General features: G+C 49.6%; 4 protein-coding genes across 4 annotated transcripts; 2 read left to right on the forward strand and 2 right to left on the reverse strand.

Annotated features, from left to right (window-relative positions):
• Positions 1-320: 320 nt before the first annotated feature.
• FMAN_00763 (uncharacterized protein) lies at positions 321-3191 on the reverse strand (the record flags this gene model as incomplete). Its single annotated transcript, XM_041827176.1, has 2 exons — positions 321-2799; positions 2944-3191. 2 exons carry the CDS (start codon positions 3189-3191, stop codon positions 321-323), a joined length of 2727 nt encoding a protein of 908 aa, XP_041676095.1.
• Positions 3192-10242: 7051 nt separating this feature from the next.
• On the forward strand, positions 10243-12248 carry FMAN_00764 (uncharacterized protein; the record flags this gene model as incomplete). The annotated part of the gene is made up of 5 exons (XM_041827187.1): positions 10243-10643; positions 10711-11391; positions 11458-11670; positions 11723-11781; positions 11836-12248. 5 exons carry the CDS (start codon positions 10243-10245, stop codon positions 12246-12248), a joined length of 1767 nt encoding a protein of 588 aa, XP_041676096.1.
• A 358-nt stretch (positions 12249-12606) lies between these two features.
• On the reverse strand, positions 12607-18562 carry FMAN_00765 (uncharacterized protein; the record flags this gene model as incomplete). Its single annotated transcript, XM_041827198.1, has 4 exons — positions 12607-14088; positions 14136-16667; positions 16716-18326; positions 18380-18562. The coding sequence occupies 4 exons, from the start codon at positions 18560-18562 to the stop codon at positions 12607-12609; spliced, it is 5808 nt and encodes a 1935-aa protein (XP_041676097.1).
• A 372-nt stretch (positions 18563-18934) lies between these two features.
• On the forward strand, positions 18935-19780 carry FMAN_00766 (putative proteasome endopeptidase complex subunit PRE7; the record flags this gene model as incomplete). The annotated part of the gene is made up of 2 exons (XM_041827209.1): positions 18935-19041; positions 19093-19780. 2 exons carry the CDS (start codon positions 18935-18937, stop codon positions 19778-19780), a joined length of 795 nt encoding a protein of 264 aa, XP_041676098.1.
• Between the last annotated feature and the right edge of the window lie 2437 nt (positions 19781-22217).

Consider the following 22217-nt stretch of genomic DNA (forward strand, 5'->3'; position numbering starts at 1 on the left):
TGCGCCCGTCAACGAAACGATGAAAGCATGACTCGAGCCACAGATGAATTCCATTCCGAAAATGACCTCCCAATTAGTCAATTACCGCATAAAGATGAATCTATCATGCGCCAGTCTCAGTCCTAATGAGCCGGTGCTTATCATATCTTTCCCCACGACGCCCGGGTGAAAAGCACTTCTAGAATATACAATTGTATGTGGCTCTCCACTCGGCGGTTGAGTATTTCAACCCATGGATATCCAGATGCAAAAATAGAGCATATAAACCAATCTTACCTCCGTCTCTTTTGTAACAAGTCCACACTCACTAATCCTTCGAATTATATCATGGTTCCAAAATCGCTTCCCAGTCCTTTCTTTGACTTCCACATGCTACGCTTCTTGTCTCGTTTGGCCTTCATCGCCTCCCACCCTTCCTCCTCATCATCATCTGAACCGTCGCCTGCGGCGCTTACCACGTTGATAGTAGACTTGCCCTTGGGGTCATCCCAGCGACCCAGCGCTCCAGACATAGTGTTGGTTCGTCGGTGCGGATCGGGGGTCGCAGCAGCCGGCATTTGAGATACTGGGCGATATCGGCCGGGAAGACCAATGTTGCTTCGCTCGGATGGTGCAATTGACGGAGTGTATCCCATATGGGGCATGCCGTGAATCGAACCAGCGTATCCGCCAGGTGGTGGTAGGAAGGGAGCGCCTGAAGGTGGCGCCACCATGCTCATGGTACGCATTCCGGCGTCCATACGGCGGGGAGGCTCTAAAGCTGGCTCAAGCATCATTGAGTGGCGAGAAGAAAGGTCATTCATAGATTGAGTGGCAGAGAGTCCTCCATAAGGTTGCATCGGTGGCATCATCCCGGGTTGTTGCTGCTGCTGGTTGTTGGTAGCCATCATTTGCATAAACTGCATCTGCATCTGCATGAACTGTGACATCTGCTGGGTCATTTGAAGCTGTGCCTGGTCTCCCACAGTGAGCTGTGGTGGCGCCATGGGCATAGGCATCTGCTGTTGAGACATGCCCATACCTGGCATATTGTACACACCGCCCATGCCGTTCATGACACCTTGGGGTGTGTTGTCGAAAGGAGGTCCTTGGGGCCCGTTCATGCCAGGGATGAACTTCTGGCCATTTGCGTTAGGACCGCCGCGGCGCATAGCTCTTGAGCGTTCCTCACTGGCGATCACGCCAACCAACCCTCCGGGGGGCAAGGATTGCTGAGACTCTGAGGCAGGAAGACCGCCGCTGAAAGTGAGCGACTCCCGCATAGCAGGCTTTGCGATACCTGCACCAACGAAAGGGTCCTGAGGAAGACCGCGGGCGAATGCAGGCAGCATCGAATGGCGCTGATTTTGACTACTGCTCTCGCCCATCGCCGAGCCAGGCCTTGGGGGCGCCAGCTGGGTTGATGCTCGCAGGTTGGGGTTGGAGCCCATGGTGCTGAGTCTAGCGGGTGGTCGGTTCTTGCTGGGGAAGCCGTGAGCCTGCAGAATGGCCAAAGGAACCTCCTCGTCGTCATCCTCGTCAGAAGCACCTGCCGGGGGCCCGGGAGATGGTGTCTTCATGAGGTGAAGTTGGGGTGCACTCATGGAGCTGGCCAGGCCGGGCCTTTCATGTGATTGCATATCAGGCTGCTCTCCAGTGACTTTCATCATCTGCTGTCGATAGACTGCCATGTGAGCCTCCTGCTTTCTCCTCTGCTTTGCTTGCTGCTTGGACTTCTCGATCTCGTCCTCGTCGTCATCATAATTGATTTCATCGTCATCGTCATCGTTGGGGGTTGATTGCATTACTCCATCGCTCGAATCGTGACGCTCCTTGTCTTTTCGGTATCTTTCGAACTGGGCCGGGGTCATGACCTTGTTGTTGCGTGGTGGGCTAGGGGCTCGAGAATTGAAACGATTGGTGATGCGCGAAGAATGAGCGGAAGTCCCTTCGAACAAATTGTCGTCTCCTCTGTTGAAGCTGCTGTTGAGAGGCTTCCTCTCAAACGATGAGAAGGAATCTTCGTTTCGTCGGTAACGGCCGGAAGGGAGGTTGGAGCTACTGGACTCGGAAAGCAACCTTCCGACTGCGATGGAATCCTGCAGTAACTTTGCGTCTTCATCCTCAATGATATCAGACGGCCGGTTCGACGTCTTGAAGGAACTCTGGTGGCGCGGAACAGGGGGTGGCACATCATCGAGCTCAGGGGTCCCAGGTTGAGATCCGAGAAGATTGTCGTCCTCGTTGCGGCTGTGCCACGACTCAGGGCCAGGCTCAACTTTGGTGATCTTGTTGATACTCAGAGGGGGTGGTTGGATGGGTCGGTTGCTAGTAAGTGAGCGAGGAGCTGCGGACCCGTCAGCCCTCATGGTGGCGACGCTCGCTCTCTTGTCGAAGGACGAGAACATGGAGCCGAAATCACCTCCCATATCCATGCCCCCGTTCTCCATCTCTAACTTTGGCGGTGTAGCAGTGCTGGTTGTCGATTCGGTCAAGCCTCTAGATCTTCCACTAAAAGCATCCTGTTGAATGGCTGGAACGGGAGGGATGTCGTTGTTGTCAATCTTTGGGGAAGACGCGTTGTGTTTTTTCTGGACCCCAAAAGAAAATGTTCGACCCGCTCGGTTCAGAAATCCGGACCCGCTGGATTTTACTCCAGGTCGAGGAGCGATCTCGTGCAAGTTCTTCTTCTGTGAATGGGAATGTTTGGGATCGTCCTGACCCTCGAGATTTGTAGAAGACGGAGCAGTCGAGGCATTGCTGTGCCTTGATGAGGTATCAGTTGATGTGGCTTTGGTCGTATTAGAGGCCCCACTTCCCCTGGAAAGGAGTCAGCGCCATGATGCATGACTTAGGTTGTGTTATTTTTATCTTTCAGAACCAACGGCAGTCGTGCAACATTCCTTGGCGAGTCACACAGGCAGAGGAGGGAGTAGGCGGGGGATCGAGGGAAAAAAAACTCACCTGTTGCCACTCTTGAGGTCGGCAAACATGTTATCTTCAGTGTCAAGTTCCAGGTGACTAGGCTTAGGAATGTGATGACCAGAGTTCCTGGCCATTCTGGCGCCTCCGTCAAATGATTTACCGAGCGCAGGGTCTGTACGCTCAATAACTCGGAATGACGATTGCTCTGGTGTTACTGAAGCATGCTGAAAATCCTCCGAGGTTGCGGTTGACTTCCGCCTGTTAAACGCAACACCGAATCTAGGCATGTAGAAGGTATAATAATAGAATATCGGTTTGGGATTAGATACAACCCATAAAAGAGACTCAGAACGGTCCGAACTGAGCTGAAGTTATTGGTACTGTTTTAGCGATCGATATACGGCGGCGTTTTGGACCTGGTAATATGAAATCGAAACGAAGATGTGGAAAAAAGACTGCAGGTCGTGCGTTGATGCGGCGTTTGATAACGATAGCGAGGGTATTCGAAGCGAACCGTGTCAAGCAAACAGGATGCGTGTGATAGATGCGGATAACTGCATGATTGAGGGATTGTCAGTCAGCTGGTGTTGGTGACAAATGATGCACTGAAAGTTGTCGCAAATGTTCCAAGGCACTGCAAATAAAGGAATTGAGCAGCAAAGATAACGGCAGAGCAGTAGCAATAAGCAGTGCCAATACAGCCGTGGGTTTAGGTATACAGGATCGGGGACAAGAGGCTTTGTCGGAATGAAGAGAGTCGAGACAAGTTCCAGAGAAGAAACATAAATAATCCGGGTGGTTGGAGGCATGTGTCATTGATCCAAGGCAAAGAGAGTTGAGACTCACATTATGATCTCCAGAAACGAAAGACGATTTGTATTAGGAGTAAAAAGTGGCTGGTTAAAGCCGGAACAAGACGGTCGGGCAAAGGCGAGAGCGAGAGTGAAAGTATGTAATGTATGTATACGGATAGAAAGTAAGACGATAGAGGCTCAGTCTTAGTCGTCTCGTATCGACTCAGAGTCTCTCTTTTCGATGGGCAGAGACAGACTGATTGAATAAGACTTGACAGGCGGCCAACGTCAACGACAGAAACACAACAGTAAAAAAGTTAGGAAGCGGAGATGATTAGGGGGGGGGAAGAAGCGAGTGGTGGTGGTGAGGTTTGAACGAAAAGAAAGATGGCGAACGAGCAGAAGCGAGTCCAGTCTAGACCTGACCTGACCAATTCAGTGGTGGCCCGACAGGCTGCATAGAAGGTACATGCTACAGTACTCCGTACAAACAGCACCAGTCAGTACAGTTAATGGATCCAATTCAATCCAATCGACATGGATATTTAGGGCCATGGATAAGTGAACGGCCAAGCACAGGCAGACCTCGAGAGCGCACCTAGACGGGGGTCGGGGGTCGCACAGTGCAAATGCTGAAAGAGTGTTGCGCTCTATTAAACCCCCGTGGACAGCGCACGGCCTCCGTCTCGATAGAGAGAAGAGTCACTTTCTCAGAGCCAGTGAGCGAATGTGGAATGAGTTGCTTCTGCGACGCGATGCTATTTGATTCGATTCGAACCAGTTAGTATTATAACGTTGCGGTCCCTATGGAAGAGTATGGACAAACGAGTGGTGTATAGAATGACCGAGGTGAGTAAGTCGAGAATAAAGACACATAACAGACCTATAATAGCTGTTGTGGCTATAACAAACTTTCGATCAACTCAAGTCAAACCCGGCAACTCTCATCAAGTGAAATTCTGTGGAATCGGAGGCTACATATCAGCTCATTGGCATCAGAATATTATTAGACAGATGGCTCAAGTCAATGGTCCCCGTAGACCCATCGTCACAGCCCGTTCATCTAGCCCATCCTAGCCCGTATCCTTTCCCGACTACCACCTCGCTAGCGTCGTTGCTCCACGAGAACAGGCAACCCTTGTCTTGGAGGCACGGTCACCGCTGAACCAAGAGGGAGAGCCAGAGCCGCGGCCATGGCTTCGCCAATAGCATCCAGAACTTGGGAGTGAGCATGTGGGATTGTACAGGTTCAGCTGGCCCTAGATCAGACCTACACGACAACTGATGCTACGAATGCAAATGCAGGCAGATCAAAACATGACATGGCTTGACGCATGTCCCAATGGAACACGATTGTCTCAAGACATCCGAAACAATATCTCAGAGCCTTATTTCTTGGAGTGGCATCAATAATCAAGAGCTGATACTGAGGCTTGCTCATCTAAAAAGAGGCGTGGGCCAAGCCTGGACGGGCAAAGCCGCAAAGGCTCAATAGTTCCGATAATTCAGCTACGGCACCTCCTCAAAGCCACAAAGCTCAGAAACACTAATGATGAAATGCTGCACTTTAAGCCGGACATATCAAGAAGCCGGTACGCTAGTTGCAGGGGGAAATTGCGTGGCATTTAAGACACAACCAACAACGTCAATAGCGCCGTTGCTTGCATTTGAACCACGATCATGGACTCTCCTGGAAATCCCTTCAGCCTTGGGGATGTATGGCAGATGGGAACTATGTGGATAAGCCAGCATGAATCTTTTCTTCGTGAGACAGTCTAAGCCCGGCCGACGCTGGGTGAGCTGGGCGTATGACGAGCCAATGGGTTATGGTACCGGGCTTCAACGTTTCACGAATTCATTGTTTTGCTGACGCGACTTCTTCTCGATCATGGAGACTTCCGTCGACTTTCTATGTATTATACGACACGATATCCGTGGCCCAATTCTATATCCCAGTTTTATCCTGAGTTAAATATGGAGAAGAAGAAAACAAGAAAGTATCCTGGAATAAGCCAACAAGGGGACTTCCCCGTCGTCTACTAGTTGCTGAAATACTCTTGACCAGGAGTTGGTCATTTTTGTCATTGACGATTGATGCAAGGTAGGTAGGTAATGATTGGCAACTATAGTAGGATGCTCAATATCAGAGTGTAGTTCTGCGCTTCACCATTGACCGTGAATAGACATACATAAACAAAAGTCGTCATTCAGATATAGTTCATCAATATGTGCTAATAATGGCCCCTTGGTGTTTTCATATGACCAAGGCATTGTTGTAATCTCTATTCAATACGCGCACAGTATATCCATAGGTTGTCTAGACTAAAGAGAAATACTGGAGTTCTTGTGGAGATAAGGGTTCAATGCTTGATTCTGCTTGGCATTTATTGACTCACAGCTACCTCTGTCATTGACTGAGACTCGACATTCGTCTGTTCTATTGCGTTCGAGCACCAGATATAATAGTACAAGGCAATAACAGCCCGGGGCCTTCGGATATTGGATCTCAAAGAGAGTTGAGTTAGTCAATTAATTGGCTGCGTCGCTTGCGCCGTTCCCGCCCTGGCCGTGACCCTTTCCATTCCATTCCCTTCTCAAGACCCCTGGAGCTTTGGGCTCTGGCTTGCCGAGTTACGGGCTTGGGGTTGCGGGCACAGGGGGGCCGCTCCCCACCACGATCCACGACAGCCGAGCAGCATCCGCTGTAGGCCCCAAATCAGCGAGACACGAGCAGAAAATTCCACATGATATGAGCCTGTTGCTGCCTGTATTCATGGATGGGAGGATCTTTTACTCCTCCACTGTAACCTTGACCTTGACCATGCCATGACCATGACCATGCTCCTCTTGCTTTCGTGATGTGATTTCCTTTCCCATTTTAGATATCACTCGATTTTTCTTCATCTTTTTCAAACATGCCCTTGTTCCTCGCTGACGTCGTTGATCTACAGGAGGACCCGAGTCGACGATCTCATGAGCAAGAACTCGGGCTTCACGACGTCTCTTCACTTGCAGAACCAGGGCAAAACTTGGAAAGAAGCCGAGATCCAGGCATTGAAATAACTCAATCAATTATTGTGAACGCCGCCTCTCGCACTGTGCATGTATGCAACCTAATCGGGTACTAGGAAATTCATCGACACAGAAACTCAAACCTGATCGGGTCAAGTTCAGGTACGCGGCTCGTCAGTTGAAAATCATCACTCTTTTGAAAAAAATCAGAGCGAGTGGGAGGGCCCTCCCTTTTCCTTCTTAGCCCCTGTCCACCGAGTGGATCAGGATGGTCTCTTTTAGATCAAAGCTTGGCCAATGCTTCTTATTAGGGGCCCAACCGTGGAGAGACAAGATACCTATGTGAGGTTCGTACGGACTTTAGGGATGACTGTGGCACAAGGAGGAGGTTAATGGATACTCTGGGTGTTTTGAAGTTATTTCCATCTCGTGTTCTTGGACGTGTTAGTGAGAATGACCATCGATGCCCAAGGCCTCGGAATTCAAACGGCTTCGTTGCTATCGAGGAACCACAAGGCAATATGCTCATCGGTTTACGCAGCAGCTCGTGTACTGTACGAGTGAATATCTGTTGTGTACCGTGCCACGCCAACTTTGCTCTCCCGTTATTACACGGAGTACGGACAGGGCTGGGACGGATGGAATACCTCAAGCCTTAAGGTTAAGAAACTAGGCGGAGCACGGCAAAGCAAGGGAGGCAATATGGCCGATGTGGATGGATGAATCATGGCTGAGCTCATGATGCATTTGTTGCTGACAGCTATTTACAGCCAAACTTTCCGCAACCGTTTGCAGAGTGTCCGTCCAATGCTGATTCTCGACTTATTTCGAGCTGGGGAGCCACAGTTTTCGCAGAAGGCTGGGCTCCCCCGTCGCGGCTCCATCGTCTCACGCCACCAACTGCTGAGATGATCGCCTTGAGCGTTGAGACGTGGTCGATCACACACAGTTGTTGGGTTACAGTTACTATTATTGCAGGCACACAAAAATCGAGGGCCATCACCCGATCCAACATCAACTCAAAGCTTGTTCTTGACCGGTTTGTCACAGCCCCTCTCTTTCTTTCTTCGAGTTTCCCTGTATTACTTCGTATAGATGTTGAGATTCTCCACAGAACTGGGGACTGTGATTGCGATTTGCGATTGTCGTGTCGTTGTTTTTGTTGTCGGCTTCAAGAAGCGCGTATTTGGTTGGAGTTTTGCTCAAGATCAGTCAGCAAACAATCTCACAAATGTGCAATTATTAACCGTGCAGCCCTAGGTTGCCTCGCTCTTTTCTTTTTCCCCCATTCGTCATCTATTGACTTGCTGGCCCAGATAAGGGTAATAATATGGGATCGAAATCTGAATGTTTCGTCATCAACGTCAATCTTTGTCTCTGTCAGAGGAGAACCTTGAGCAAGATAAAGATCATGGCCTTGCGGGACTGGGACCAAAACAAGGCACATGAGAAGAATATGCATAGGTAGCAATGCTCCACCACCCAATTCTTTGTTGAGACGGTCACCCTACCCAGTATTTACCAGTTCCTTCAGCTGCGCTCGCCGTGGTTGAGACCATTCTTCCGGTTAACTCTGATGACGGGTTCGTACAACATAGCTAGACAATGCTGATGCACGTCAAGAGTCATGAATTGCGCGTCCTGTGCGGATCAACACGATCACCCCCGATGCGCTAAGTTAGTAGGTTAGCTCGTTGGTCGCATACCGCACGGTGTAGGTGAGACATTCAAAGACAATAAACATCATCAACAACATGACATGGCGGTTGAAGATGGAAAATCTTCCGACTCATTTCGCAATGACTCTATTCCACAATCTAGGCAATCTATTGCAATCTGCATTCAACTTCTGTTGATACACAAAGGGATAGTGGACCTCTAGTTGAAAAGTGCCGATCGACAATCCTGAGGCACGCTTCCTGATACATTATATGCTTCAGGTGAGGTGAATTGGTAGGGAAAGGCATGTGATGACAGATGATGAGCCATCAGGCAAACCCAGCCACCGATAGTCATTGTAAAGATTCATATTTACGACCTATATCCCGATGGGCAACAGTATATTCCTGAATAACTTAGTCCAGATGTTGCCCACTCACTTGCTGTATGATCTGGTTTCAATCTTCCTGCTTTGCTCATGACCACCCAACACTCAGATACCTCCTGTTTTCCTGCAAGCCCATGGCGACTGCAGCGCTTGGATGCACATGCAGTTCCCCAATGTAATTGATGAGTCGGCAATGTTCTGAACAAGTCTCTGCTATCTACTCCATATTTACAGTAGCATTCAATGTGTCCTTGCTACTCTTTATCAGCACCCATAAGCGATCCAACCTCGTTGTCTACCTTTCTATGGATGTGGGTGGCAACTAATTATACAATAGGAATGAGTCAGGCTGGTTAAGTGAACGACATGGACCAATAAAGTCAGCAGAGTTGACAATGAACGAGAAGAAGACCCTTGATATACCCTAGCAATAGTGATAAGCATATTATTAAGGTATGCATGTATTTACAAACTTACCTATTTACAGTAGCTTCAAGTTTTGTTACCCCATCTTGTCTGTAACTGGGGGCGGGCGGGACATTCTGTGAAACCTCGGCAGATCAAGCTTTGCCTCAGTGGCCGTTCCAAGGATCCAATCCAATTGAACGGGCTGGTTGTGTTTGAATTGGCGCCTTTGATTCTGTTAGTGGAGGCCTGCAGCGGAAGAGGCTCACCTCCCTAGGTAAGCTTTCAGGCCGATTACCTCACCGAAGAAGTTGATGAGGTAACCGAACCACACAAACGCCAAGCTATCGTCATCCTTCTCGACCTTCCCCTGTTGTAGAGAAGAGCATCAACTTCAAACAACATCACAGCTGTTTCAGTGCCTTGAAACTCACACTCGCGCGCGAACTGCATCAATGTCTCTTGCCCCTCTACGGATGCCGAGAGATCCTCTCTCAACATTAAAACATCAAAACCACCTGCAGGACCCATCAAGGGGATCTGGCTAAGCCCTCTCCGGAATAAGGGACCCCGTCGCGATGGGACCCTTCAGCTAAAGAGCCAAGGGCCCCAATCTCAAAGGGGCGCCAGGGTCTGTCTGTATGGATGCTGTGGCGGAGCCTCCAGCAAGCATGTGGGCGAATAGCTTTGATGCATTGGATCTAATCAATCTCTCTCCTCACCATATTCGAAATCTTTTTTCCTCGCTAGACTCGGAGAGGGGCCCCTGCTTTTAAGTCAATCTTTGTTGATGGTTGTTCATTATAGTATCGGAGTCCCTTTTGGCTAATCTTATCTCTCTTTCGTGAGGCGGGAGCTCGGAAAAACAACGTTTTGACTACCTACTAAACTAAGGCACGGCACCTACCTACCTAGTCGCAATTGTTTCTACTCGACGCTTCAAAACCCTGGCAATACTTCAAACCTGACTCGTTACACGTTTTATCTTATTTTTCTTCGCGATATATAATTGCGCCTCCTCCATCCTAACCACCCAATTCTCTCGCCAGTCGCTGCGAAAAAGCGACATCCATTGCGACAATGAGCTCTCCAAACACTCCCTCAAAACATGGTAGCCATGCTCAATTACGGCGCCCTTCTCTCCTCTCAAACGAGGATAGCCACAATCCTCTAGGCACGCGCAGTGGCGCCCTCCAGTCCCTCATCCGCAGCCGCTCTCACCAGAGCATACAGAGCTTGAGCAGTTCTGTTCCTGCGCATCCTCCCTCTTTCTGGATGGGACCTGATGATGAGGAGACTGGGCTGCTTCGCCACGACCATGACGAGCTTGGCAGGCTGCTCGCTGATGAGCGTCGCCTAACCCAACTGCTCCACGGGCCCCAGAACCGTAGTGCCAAACTCATTGGCAGAAGCAACCCTCGATATCGATGGGAGCAATACTGGAAGCCTGAGGAGGAGCTGGCTGCTATGTCCAAACCACTGTGAGTCTTCAATGGCGCCCACCAACTATGCGCCTCGGCCTTGTGCAGCAGCTAACCAAACACCTAGGCGCGAGTACTATGAGAGAACAAATGAGTTGATTCAGCAATATCTGTACATCGATGCTCTCCTCGACTCCGCTATTCCCCACGATCTTCTCAACGAGTACCAAGCAGAGCTTGAAGCCTCTGCATTCCGACCACTTGACGTCCCGGATACCATCAACGAGGAGCCCTCCACCACATCCGACTCCCCCCCTCTCACTGGATCAACTCCTGCATCCGCATCTATCACTCCAGGCTCCTATGGCACTGTCAGTGTCAAGGCTAGTAATTCGACCACAAAGCTCCCTGCTACTCGCACACCTCAAGACATCTTCCGTTCCTCCGAGAACTTGCCTCTCCTTCAGCATCAGGATCAATCCGAAGACGAGGACGAGGAGCAACCTCCGCTACCTGCTAGCCAAGAAGATGACAACGGCCCCAAGCCCTTGCTACCGTGGTTAGAGGATGCTGAAATCGACAGCGACGACCCCATCGTGACATTGGCCATCTGGGTCAATTTCGTCGCCAATGCCATTTTACTCGCTGGAAAGCTTGTTGTCATTGTCTCAGTCCCTTCAATGTCCGTCCTTGCCAGTTTGGTAGATGCTGTGCTTGATTTCCTCAGTACTGTCATCGTATGGATTACTACGCGTCTCATCTCGTCCAGTCATCAAGACCAATATAGCTATCCTGTTGGTCGCCGCAAGTAAGTCTCAGTCGCTGCCGTATAGATTGTGGCATTTCAAGTGAACAAAAGCTAACGTGTAGTAAGACTCGAACCACTTGGCGTCCTCGTCTTTTCCATCATCATGATCACATCTTTCTGCCAAGTCGGACTCGAGTGTATTTCTCGCCTCATGGATCCTGAGCATGCTATCCTTGAGTTGGGTATTCCAGCTATCGCCATCATGGTTTCTACCATCGTCATCAAGGGTGCCTGCTGGATCTGGTGCCGTGTCGTCAAGAACTCAAGTGTCAGAGCACTGTAAGTCGGCAAATTCATCCACATTCGTACTCCGAATCTGACCAAACCACAGGGCTGAGGATGCAAAGACGGATGTGATCTTCAACACTGGTTCCATCCTGTTCCCTATCAGTAAGTAATGATCGTATATCTTGTAAGGCCGAACCCTACTGATATTGGTTCTAGTTGGCTACTATGGGCGAATCTGGTGGCTTGATGCTGTCGGTGGCTTGTTCCTCTCGCTTGTTGTTATCTTCAACTGGAGTCAGACCTCGGCACACCACGTCCGTAACCTTTCAGGCTTCTCCGCCCAGCCTGACGAGCGAAACCTGCTGCTATACTTGACCATGCGCTTCGCCACTGCCATTCGTCAGATTCAAAATTTGCGCGCCTATCACGCTGGTGACAAACTCTTCGTCGAGGTCGATATTGTGCTTTCTGCAGCAACACCTCTCAAGGACAGTCATGATCTTAGCGAGGTGCTGACATACTTCCTCGAATCTGTGCCAATTGTTGACCGAGCATTCGTCCACGTTGATTACACTAGTTATAATGCCCCGACTCACATGCTCAAAGGATCTGCCGCAAAACAGAAATAAGGCCGAGTTGCAACAATACACCGAGGCCAGGCGGATAAGATTCTCCGCTTACATGGGAGACAAATGACTAGTCGCCAGAGATCTAAAAGGGCATTGCAATTACCCAAAGAGCTCGTGTGTATATAGAAGCGTATTCAAGCGCGGGGCAGTTTTGTGGGGGCGTCAAAGTCGTTTATGCAAAAATCTCAGTCGCTTTGGAAAGCGGAGCGATTGTACTATATATCTGTATCATCAAGAGTATTATCTCTTTAAAGAGTCGGAAAGGAAGACTAGATAAGCGCTATAATAAAATAACGAGAAAAAAGGAAAAGAAAACATCAAGACCTATTCACTACTGATCCTCCTCTTGTGCCATCCCCTAATAGGGGATGCCGTTAGTCAGAAGCTGGAACTGATCGTAGATACCTGTGCTGTGGCTCGAGTAACTGGTCTTGATGAGATGTTTCATGAAGTTGGCAGCGTCGCGCTCGCTCTTGTCAAGGACAAAACGCTCACGGAAATGCTTTACACTCTCAGGCTTGAAGCAGGGCAGCCCACTGTCCATCATGAGCCAGACGATCTGGCTGAGCTTCTCACAATACTGACGACTGGCCAGGAAAGCCTTTACGCAGAGCTCCTCGAAAGCCTTGAAACTCTGGTGCTCCATTGAACCACCCATGACCGCCACCATCTCGGTTGTGAGCTTGAAGGGCGCACGCTCGAACTTGATACCACCTGGGGCGATATCAAAGCAGAACCCGAAATCAATGTGTAGGATGTGGCCCGCGTCGTCAATCATGATGTTGCCATTGTGTCGATCCTTGAATTGCAACAAGTAGGAAATGACTGAGTAAGCAGCCATGGACTTGACGAAGTTGCTGCGGGCTCGCTGGAATCGGAGCGAGTTCTCATTGCCGTATTTGGAGATGAAGTAGTCATACAAACCATTGACAGCCTCACGACCAAGCATATCTCGTGAGATTGAGTTAGGCAGCACGTCGATGACACCACAACCAGGGGCAGTGGCAGTGACTCGATAAGGGAAGACGTAGACATCTAGGCCGACATCGTGGAATATGCCTCTGAACGCTGCAATCATCTGCAGCGCCAGGACGTCCTGTCGACAATCATCGCCGACCTTGAAAATGGCCGACTGCCAGACTTCAACAGTCCTCTCTGGTGTTCCATGATCTTCTCCGTCATTCTCCTCCATCATCTCATCCACCTCAGAAACGCCTCCTTTGTTCTTCTGAATACGGAATGTCGCCATATACGGAGCCTTGGCATGACTCTGTAGGGGCTTGCCAGACTTACGATCAATGCCAATAACAACACCATCAGGATTACTAGGAAGATAAACACCGACCTCAACTTTGATTTTGCGCAGCTCTTCTTCAATCTTTTGCTTCTTCTCCGGCTTCGACTTCTTAATGAAGGGTTTAAGCTTTCCAGAAATGTCAGTGACTTCGTCAAAGAAAGAAAACTCTTTCTCATAAAAGTCACGGTCTTCAGCGGCGAAACCGTCAACCATCTGTGTCATGACTGTGTCGAGAGTTGGTTTGATTTCGTCAGGGATCTGAGCATCATCGTCCTTGTACGAATTGGCCTTCATGTTCCAGATGATCTGGTGAGCGAACAGCTGGGAAAACTGTGCTGTTTCAAGGATATAGCGCTTGACATATCCAAGGCTATCGTAACGGAGAGACTGGACAATTTGGGGAACATAAAAGAATGTTACGTCGACAGAATGGCTTTCCAGCGCACGCATGGCGTACTGGATGATGAAAGGGTGCGACTGGTAGGCGGGTAGGAACATGGTAACGGCTGTTACGGGGTTCACAGGTTCCCAGTACAACAAATACTGCCGGAACGTTAGCATTGCAATATCAGTCAGGGTACGAAACCTACCTTGAGTTGTTGCGAAGCGACATCGTCGGGAAGAAATCCTCCAAAGATCAGGTGCAGAGCCTCAGGCTCAAAAATGGCCTTTTCAGGCATGGTGAGAAGCAAGAACCTGATATCGCGCTGCAGGCGAGGGAACGGAAATCTCGTGGCGAGTTCGATGGCAATAGCTGGGTCCTGCCACCATGCAGTCCTAATGAGCGGTAAGAGTGCAGCTTCGGTCGGTGCCTTGCCAGCATTTTGGGTCAATGCTTGATTGCTCGCATTGTTGAGTGGGTTTACCCAGACGATCAGACGCAGTTGTTCATTTCTGAGCAGGAGATCGAGCAGCTGCTCTTTAGACTGCAGAGACTTGACATTGCCGACAGTCTGGGCGCCTATAAAAGAGACCTGTTGGAGGGCCGCCAAGACATCAGAGATAAGACGAATCTCGGTCTTCATCTGCAATAAGTTACTTCCGAATGACCACTTGGGAGCAGACCTGAACCAAGACAGGCCAGCCGTAAGAAGTCGCTCCTTGAGCCTCCACTGCGCTGCAGGCTTGAGAGTGGTGCTGGAACGTAGGACGCGCAGACCAAATAAGACGATTTGGAATCGAATCTCTCTGGCCATTGGATGAGTTGCAGATTGCTTCATTGCCTCCAGTGTAAGATCAATCATCCGAAGGAACACCTTCTGGATATCAGGGCTACCGAGCCTGGTAGCATTATAATGACTGGCAAAGAATTGGAGCAGTCGAGTATGGGGCGAGAGAATGTCATGCACAATTTGCTTCTTCTTGGCTAGAGCCTCCAGTTCGCTGGGGGCAAATTCTTCCTTCAAAAAGAAGGGGTCAACATGATTCAGGGTTGGGCTGAAGAGGCCGAGCTTTCGCGTAAGAGAGAACTCCCATTGCTGGACGATCTCATTCAGCAGTCTCGACTCCTGTCTTGGGTTTTCATTGATTACACCAAGCCATAACGAGACACCCAGGTTTATGGATTGCTTGGTGAATAGGGCGAACGGAATGCTCACAAGGTGATGAGCAACAGCAGCTTCATCCTTGCTCGTGCGGCAAAGAAGTGCTGCTGCCCTACGAAGAATATCCCGGACTTCAGTGATGGACGTACTCTTCTTACTGAGAATTCTTGCCTCGATATGAGCGAGTGCAGTAGTGGCATTGGCACTCTCCTTCACAGATGACTGCACAAATGACAAGCGACGGTTGTGATTCATGAAGCTCATAAGTTCTGTACCACGATCCGGGAGCGTCTCGCCATACCGATATTCTTGGCGAGTTGTGTACTGCGCAACAAACGCAGAAGCTGTGTTGACACTCGAGTTGCCAATCTTGTCCATGGACTGGAGACGATTGTCTGTTGATGGAATAATTGATCCTAGCTCAAGAGCAAAAGACCTTCCCAAAGAGACATGGCCGTAAGCGCCTTCGTCACTGAACTCCGAGAGATATGTCTGCAGAATTCCCTTGACATCCAGAGGAGAGAGGTTGATGGCAGAGTTAACCCATACCCTGGCCTTGCGGTTGAGGATATCTACTGTCCACCTTCGAAAATCATAGTCGTCTGAAAGCTGCACAGTCACTCCGCCAAGCTCTGACGTAAAAGTAGACCTAGGAGCATAAACATCTGTCTCGGCTTCCAAGCAGCTTGACCACATGAGCGAGAGCAGTTCGATCAGTGCGAAGAGTGACGATCTATAGCAGAGGGCTGAAGGAATTTCTCGGAGGAAGCGATCTGCGCAAACAAACGCGGCTTGCTGGACTCGCTCGATACGATGGCAGCAGCTACAGAAGATAGTAGCGAGCTGCTCAGCAGCGTACTGGGCAGAAAAGGTTGGTTCGGCGCCGCTTTGTGTCTTTTGAATATACTTATCCATGACAGCAGCCGCAACACCCTCCATGGCGCTGCTCAGCTCTCCCTTGGACATGCTGGGTTCCAGGAAATAGGACAGAACATTGGTGCAATCACCTGAGTCGGCTCGAAGAATTTCCATCAGATAAGCTGCTTGCAAGAAGATCACCTTGCGATAGCTGAGGCTCCTAATCTCATTGGACTTGGAGGGTACAAGATCACTCAAAAGCTTCTTCTGCAGAGACTCTCTATCGTTGCTCATACCACGTCGTAAGACAGTATTAAGCTCAATGTCACTTTCGACCTGCTCACCTCGCTGCTCGGCCACAAGAGGTGGGGAGTGGATAGCAATCATACGTAATTCTCGCATATACTGCTTTCCACGGTCTGTGTTGGTGGTAAAGCCGTGAACCACGATGTTGAACCAAGCGTCTCGAAGCAGAGAATATGTCTCGTCATCAGCGATGGGTTCGAAAGCAAAATCATTCGTGGACATAAAGATTGCCAGCGGGTGAAGAAGTTCTGCGATCTCCTTTGCAGCCATTTGTACGTCAGATTCCTTGGTATGTCCAGACGAGTGTACATCACCAAGTCCGATGATGCTGTCAAGCAAGTGTTCAAAGTAGATACCAAACAGCTGCGAGTCACGTCGTAGATTGGCAGAAATGAAAGTGCGAGCATTTCTCACCTATACAAATCAGTAAGTGTCAAAGTATAGAACGTCATATTCACTTACAGCTTCCAAAAAGAACAGCTGGTTTTCAACAACCCCAGTATGGCACAGTTTACTAAACAGCTTGAGCAAAGAGCGAAACTCGAGTTGTCCGCCCTCGAGAGCCAGAGCAGCTGCTCCACTGATAATCCGGGCATCCACGCCTGTATTGACCTTTTCGAGCTTCTGCTGAAGCATAGACTGAGCCAGTGCGGTAATTTTCTCATCCTTGAAAGCGGAAGCAATTCCACAGATGGTTTGCACGACATTGCCAGAAACGATCGCAGTCTCCTCCTCGCCATACATCTGTAGGGAAATCGAGCTCCCAATGGACCGACGATTGGTATAAATGGCGTTAAGTCCTGTTTCACTTGCCGTTCCATCAATCTGATCGTTCACAAACGCTTGGTCCGACCCAGGGCTGAGTACGTTGCCCAGGGTATACAATGTGCCGATGACAGCATCCTTCGAGAGCATTTTGAGAGCATAAGCCAAGCTATTGGAAGCTATAGTGACAATATCTTTCTGTGGGGCATCCTGAACGATGAACCTAGGTAGGATGCGGCTAACATTAGACGAGAAGGATGGTGAGATCTGACAGATCAGGGCCAAACATCGCAACGTGACCGAGGCAAGAGTAGGATCGGCCATCTGAACAGAGTCATCCAGGGTTTCCTGAAGCCAGTTCATGAGAATCTCGGTATCAGCAGCATCTTCATTGAGCAGAGCGCAATTCAAGTAGGAAATGAGCGCCGCAGCCTTCACAGCGTAGGCGAGGCTCTGCTGGTCGGGAGATCCCATGCGGATGAAGTCAGCACCACCTTCGATATACTGGATCTCCTCAATGGCCAGGGCAGCATATTCCTCAACCGTCTTGAAGTCTGCTTCGAGCGCAGAGGACGCGATATTGCAAAGATCTTCACCTTGAGCAATGTAGATATCCAGCACGTGATACTCTCGCAGAGAACGAGGGTCTTTTACCATCAGTGAAGTGCTGGAGGCAATGAGGTGAGCGAAGCTTCGGTGCAAGAGCATAGCTCCGAGAGGTCGTCCAGACGAGGCATAGTGGCGCAGGTATCTCTTCCATTCTTTAACCTCGCGATCCTGGCTATGGCAGTTGCGTATGGTGGATAGTGCTGTTTCCACAACGATAAGGAAGGGCTCAGAGAGCAATTCTCTAATTTTCTTGATCATGGCCAGTCGACCGCCAGCTCTCCAGAAGTCGGCCTGAGCGGCTGCCGCATCCAGAAATCCGAGCAGTGCCACGGCAATTGTCACAGTTCGGATTGCATCCTCCAGGTGAGGATTCTCAGGGTCCCCTGCTTGAGGTGAGATAATGCTCTCGGTAGCTCGTCTACAAGAGTTCACGAAGGCCCAGATCTTATCGGTCACATTCTCCTGAAGCTCATCGTAATTGATGCCAAGTGCCAATAAGGCCCCTGTCACATGAAAGGCTAGAGCCTCGGTCGGGGACGGGTCGATCTTTCGGAAGAATGGCGAAGGAAGAAAAACCTGTATATGTGCTTCAAGAATATACGGGAACAGCTGATATGAGAGTCTCTGGGCGCTCTGGCTTGATTTGATTTTCGGTGCTGTCTTGCATAATGCGATCAAGACCTCGAACTCGCGAATAGACTACAATTGTCAATCACGCACTATCAGATCCCTATGCTCTATGAATAACCTACCATGGGCACTCGGCCTAGCGAGCTCTTATTCTGATAGCCATTGACATAGTCCTTGCTCTTCGCGCCGGCGTGGCAGGCCCTACATAGTCGGTCGAGATCGGATCGGTCGAAGGATGTTGTAGAGCTAGACGCAGATAGCGAAGCTATCTTCTGCAGCGCCTTGGAGCGAATGTCACCTATCATCCTTGGTGCGTGGGCGATGCGGTCGCTTCAAAGCATAGCAATTCGAAACAAAACACCAACAAGAACCAAATCGACAAATTTGTTTCCGAAGCAAGACCTTCAAAATGACGATGGTTGTTAGGTGAACTTTAGGAGGTGAACCCCTGTCAGTCTGTTTGCTTAGTCATCGTAGCTACCCCAGCTCTGCAGGTTAGGTAGGTGGGCAAGGCTGCAAGCTTGACGCGTGCGTCCGAACCTCAGCTCCATCGTCAGTGACAACTTAGGCAACGCCAGATCAACATCATCAATCACCAACTCCGAATTCCATCATCTCTGCGCATCGAGAAGGATCACCCAGCTCCTGCTTAGATCTCCGTCACATAGACCGTAATCATGGCTGCCATGTTCAGCCAGAACCCTTTGATGAATGGGCCCAACTATTCGTTCTCCGATGCCCCCAAGACCAACAGCGGCGAATTTCGAGAACATCGATTTAACCCGTGAGACACCTCAACTATGCATCTCCAGGGCTTACAGCTAACTGATACAAGCTACACCGATAATGGTGGCTCGACTCTTGCCATTGCTGGCGCAGACTTTACCATCATGGCTGGTGACACCCGCCACACTAGCGGTTATAGCATCAACTCTCGCATGTCCCCCAAGGTCTTCCGAATCGGCGGTACCACTGCCTCCCAGGAGGATGCTACACTAGTCCTATCTGTCGTCGGCTTCGCTGCTGACGGTGAGGCCCTCCGTGACCACCTCGACACCATCTGCAAGATCTATCGTTACCGCCACGGCAAGCCTATGACTGTCAATGCTTGTGCCAAACGCCTCTCTACCGTTCTCTACTCGAAGCGATTCTTCCCCTACTACTCGCATGCGATGCTCGGCGGTCTGGATGAGGAGGGCAGAGGCGCTGTGTACTCATACGATCCCGTGGGGAGCTATGAGCGAGAGCAGTGCCGAGCAGGCGGTGCTGCGGGCAGTCTGATCATGCCTTTCCTGGACAACCAGGTCAACTTCAAGAACCAATATATTCCCGGAAGCGGAGAAGGCCATGAGCTGAAGGAGCGGGAGCGACGTCCTCTTACGCGAACAGAGGTCGAGACTGTCGTCAAGGATGCATTCGATGGTGCGGTGGAGCGTCACATTGAGGTTGGTGATAACCTTCAAATGCTCATCATCACAGCAGACGGTATTGAGGAGACCTTTTTGCCCTTGAAGAAGGATTAGGTGGGAGGAAAGGCGAAAGAGGAATGTATAACAGGGGATTACTTAGACGCCACGAAATCAATGAGCCTTGTTTACGGTCAACTGCGGGGCATAATTGTGGTGTGATGAATATGAATATGATACCGAGTCGCTTCAACGACAAAAGAGAATGTCACGCTCCGCGAATTGCAAACTAACAGATTGCCTGTGAGGCAGGATGCAAAGGTCTTACTTAACTTGGGATTAGGTTTTATATACTACTGTCGGCGGCACTGAGCTCTGCAGACCGCACATACCTGCTATGCACGGGGAATGAGGAAGATTTTCCAACACCACTGAAGCCATCGTGTTCGGTCAAATATTCACAGAGATCACGGGCACCTAGATCATGTACTGGCACTATGTGACTGAAGTTCAATTACCTGACTTGAGGTGTTAGCTAAAGGTATGTGAATTCAATTTACCTTAGATTTGTTCCAATTGGCCTTCGCTTCCAACTGCCCGACATCTAACTTGCTGCGTTGGTAGCATGGACAACGAGCTATGGTATGACGGCGATTTGACCTTATAATCAAGGTGCGAAGCACTTGTACCGGCATACTCAAATTACACTTTGATCATTGAAAGGTTCAACGGACATGCCAATACTCGAGCGTCCTATCAGCATACTCAACCACTGGTTGAGACCGTCCTGAAAGAAATGAACGATTCTCTTCATTGGGCAACTGTGCTTATTTGTGAATGAGTTATCAGCTGTAACACAGCTATTCACCCTCACAACTCTTGGGTGGCATTTCGTAAGTCTGACATGGCCATGTATTACTTTTCTGCCTTTTGGTTGTACTTTGAGTGTGGACAAGTAGCGTTGCTAATCAGTCTAATTAGAGATGGAATGGCATCGGCACACGGCATTCGAGAGACCCATGTCGAGCTGAGCTCTAATCACTCAACATTGATCATCTCAAGAGACACCTAACATTAGTCCGCGGATAGAGTTACATCCGGGAGAGTGAAACACCACTTTCACTTCTAAGAGCGCGTCTAGACTCTTCTGGAGCGCCTCTATCGCACCACAAGCGCGGCAAATGGCAACACCACGTTGGTTCATTAGACTCAAGCGCTTGTTACTTTTCCTGCGCCCGATAGCCATCAAAGCACGGTCCGGTTATTTGCTAACAAAGATTTCTTTCTGATGGTGATCAGAGTCAGATGCTAAACATGGAGCCAATACCGTGGCAGTCTAACACCACCATGCTATTTCTCTAGCCACCGATGCAGGTATCAGATCACAAGAGAGGACTTATCATAGTTAGCTCATCCAATTACTCGTCTACTCAGTCTCTATCCCGAGGACGCTTGCAGCCCTGCCCTACCCTGCCCTGCCCACACCGGCCGGTCAAGTCTAATGTCTCTTTCTTAGCCTATCAAAGTCCACTACACACTTAACAGCTCTGATAGGTGAGGCAAGACCTGGTTGCAGTAGTATAGGGTTGTTCAAGGCCTAATGACTGGCTGAACATCGTTGCGGTGATCCGCCCTTTGCCTCAATGGCTGTGTGTACAGAGATCCATCGAGATATGCCAGCTAAGCAATGCCCCGATGCAGGGAGGGTGTGGACAGGGTCTATTTTTTCCGTGCTCTGCAAGATACTGTATCTCAATATCGTTTGGAGGCGTCAGTGTCTCGCTAACACAACCGATGTAGTGGCGTCTGCTCCATCGCACAATATGCATGACCCTAAGTAAAAGTTGAAAGACATGATACACTGCCATTACAGCAGCCGGACACCACACCTCGTACACACACCAGGAATATCAAGCCTTGGAGCTTGAGCATCTCTCGAGGTGCTATATTCTGACGAGTCGCCTTTTCAGCTGGCCAGGGGCTAGCTATCCTTGCTTTGGACTGGTATTGGTGCAGCCGGGGAAAAAATGAAATTAAGACATGATAGCCCATGTACTAAGAGTATCATGCAGTAGTGATCACACTTCTGTTGGGTGGTGAGCAGGCAAGCAGTTCACCTGGTGTGTGTGTTCAGTGAATTATCCTTTCGAGCCTTTCGATATGCATTGTAGATATCCCGTACAAGCCAATTTCGTTTGCCCTCTCTTCAATAGAATGAGAGTTCTGCATCCGGACCTGTTCAGGCTACTGGGGTCTCTGATGCTATCTTCGAGGTACAGATATTGAAAGGCATGTTTGTTGTGCAAAGCTGGACCAGGTACCCAACGAATTTGAGTTAATAAGCAGCTTCTACTCAAAGAATTATTCCAAGGCTGTCGATATGCACAACCGCCGCCCTAAGTTGGTGGCAAGCTTTTGATTACATCGGAGGAATGACTATCCTTAGACAGGACTTCTAGCAATATCTGTTCCTCGCAAGATAGACTAATGGATGCGCGTACTCGTCTGAAGAAACGTCCTGGTCTATTCGCCACCTAAGCCTACGTAGCTTCCA

The sequence above is a fragment of the Fusarium mangiferae genome (genome assembly GCF_900044065.1).
Source record: "Fusarium mangiferae strain MRC7560 genome assembly, contig: FMAN_scaffold001, whole genome shotgun sequence".
Taxonomy (NCBI): Eukaryota; Fungi; Ascomycota; class Sordariomycetes; order Hypocreales; family Nectriaceae; genus Fusarium; species Fusarium mangiferae.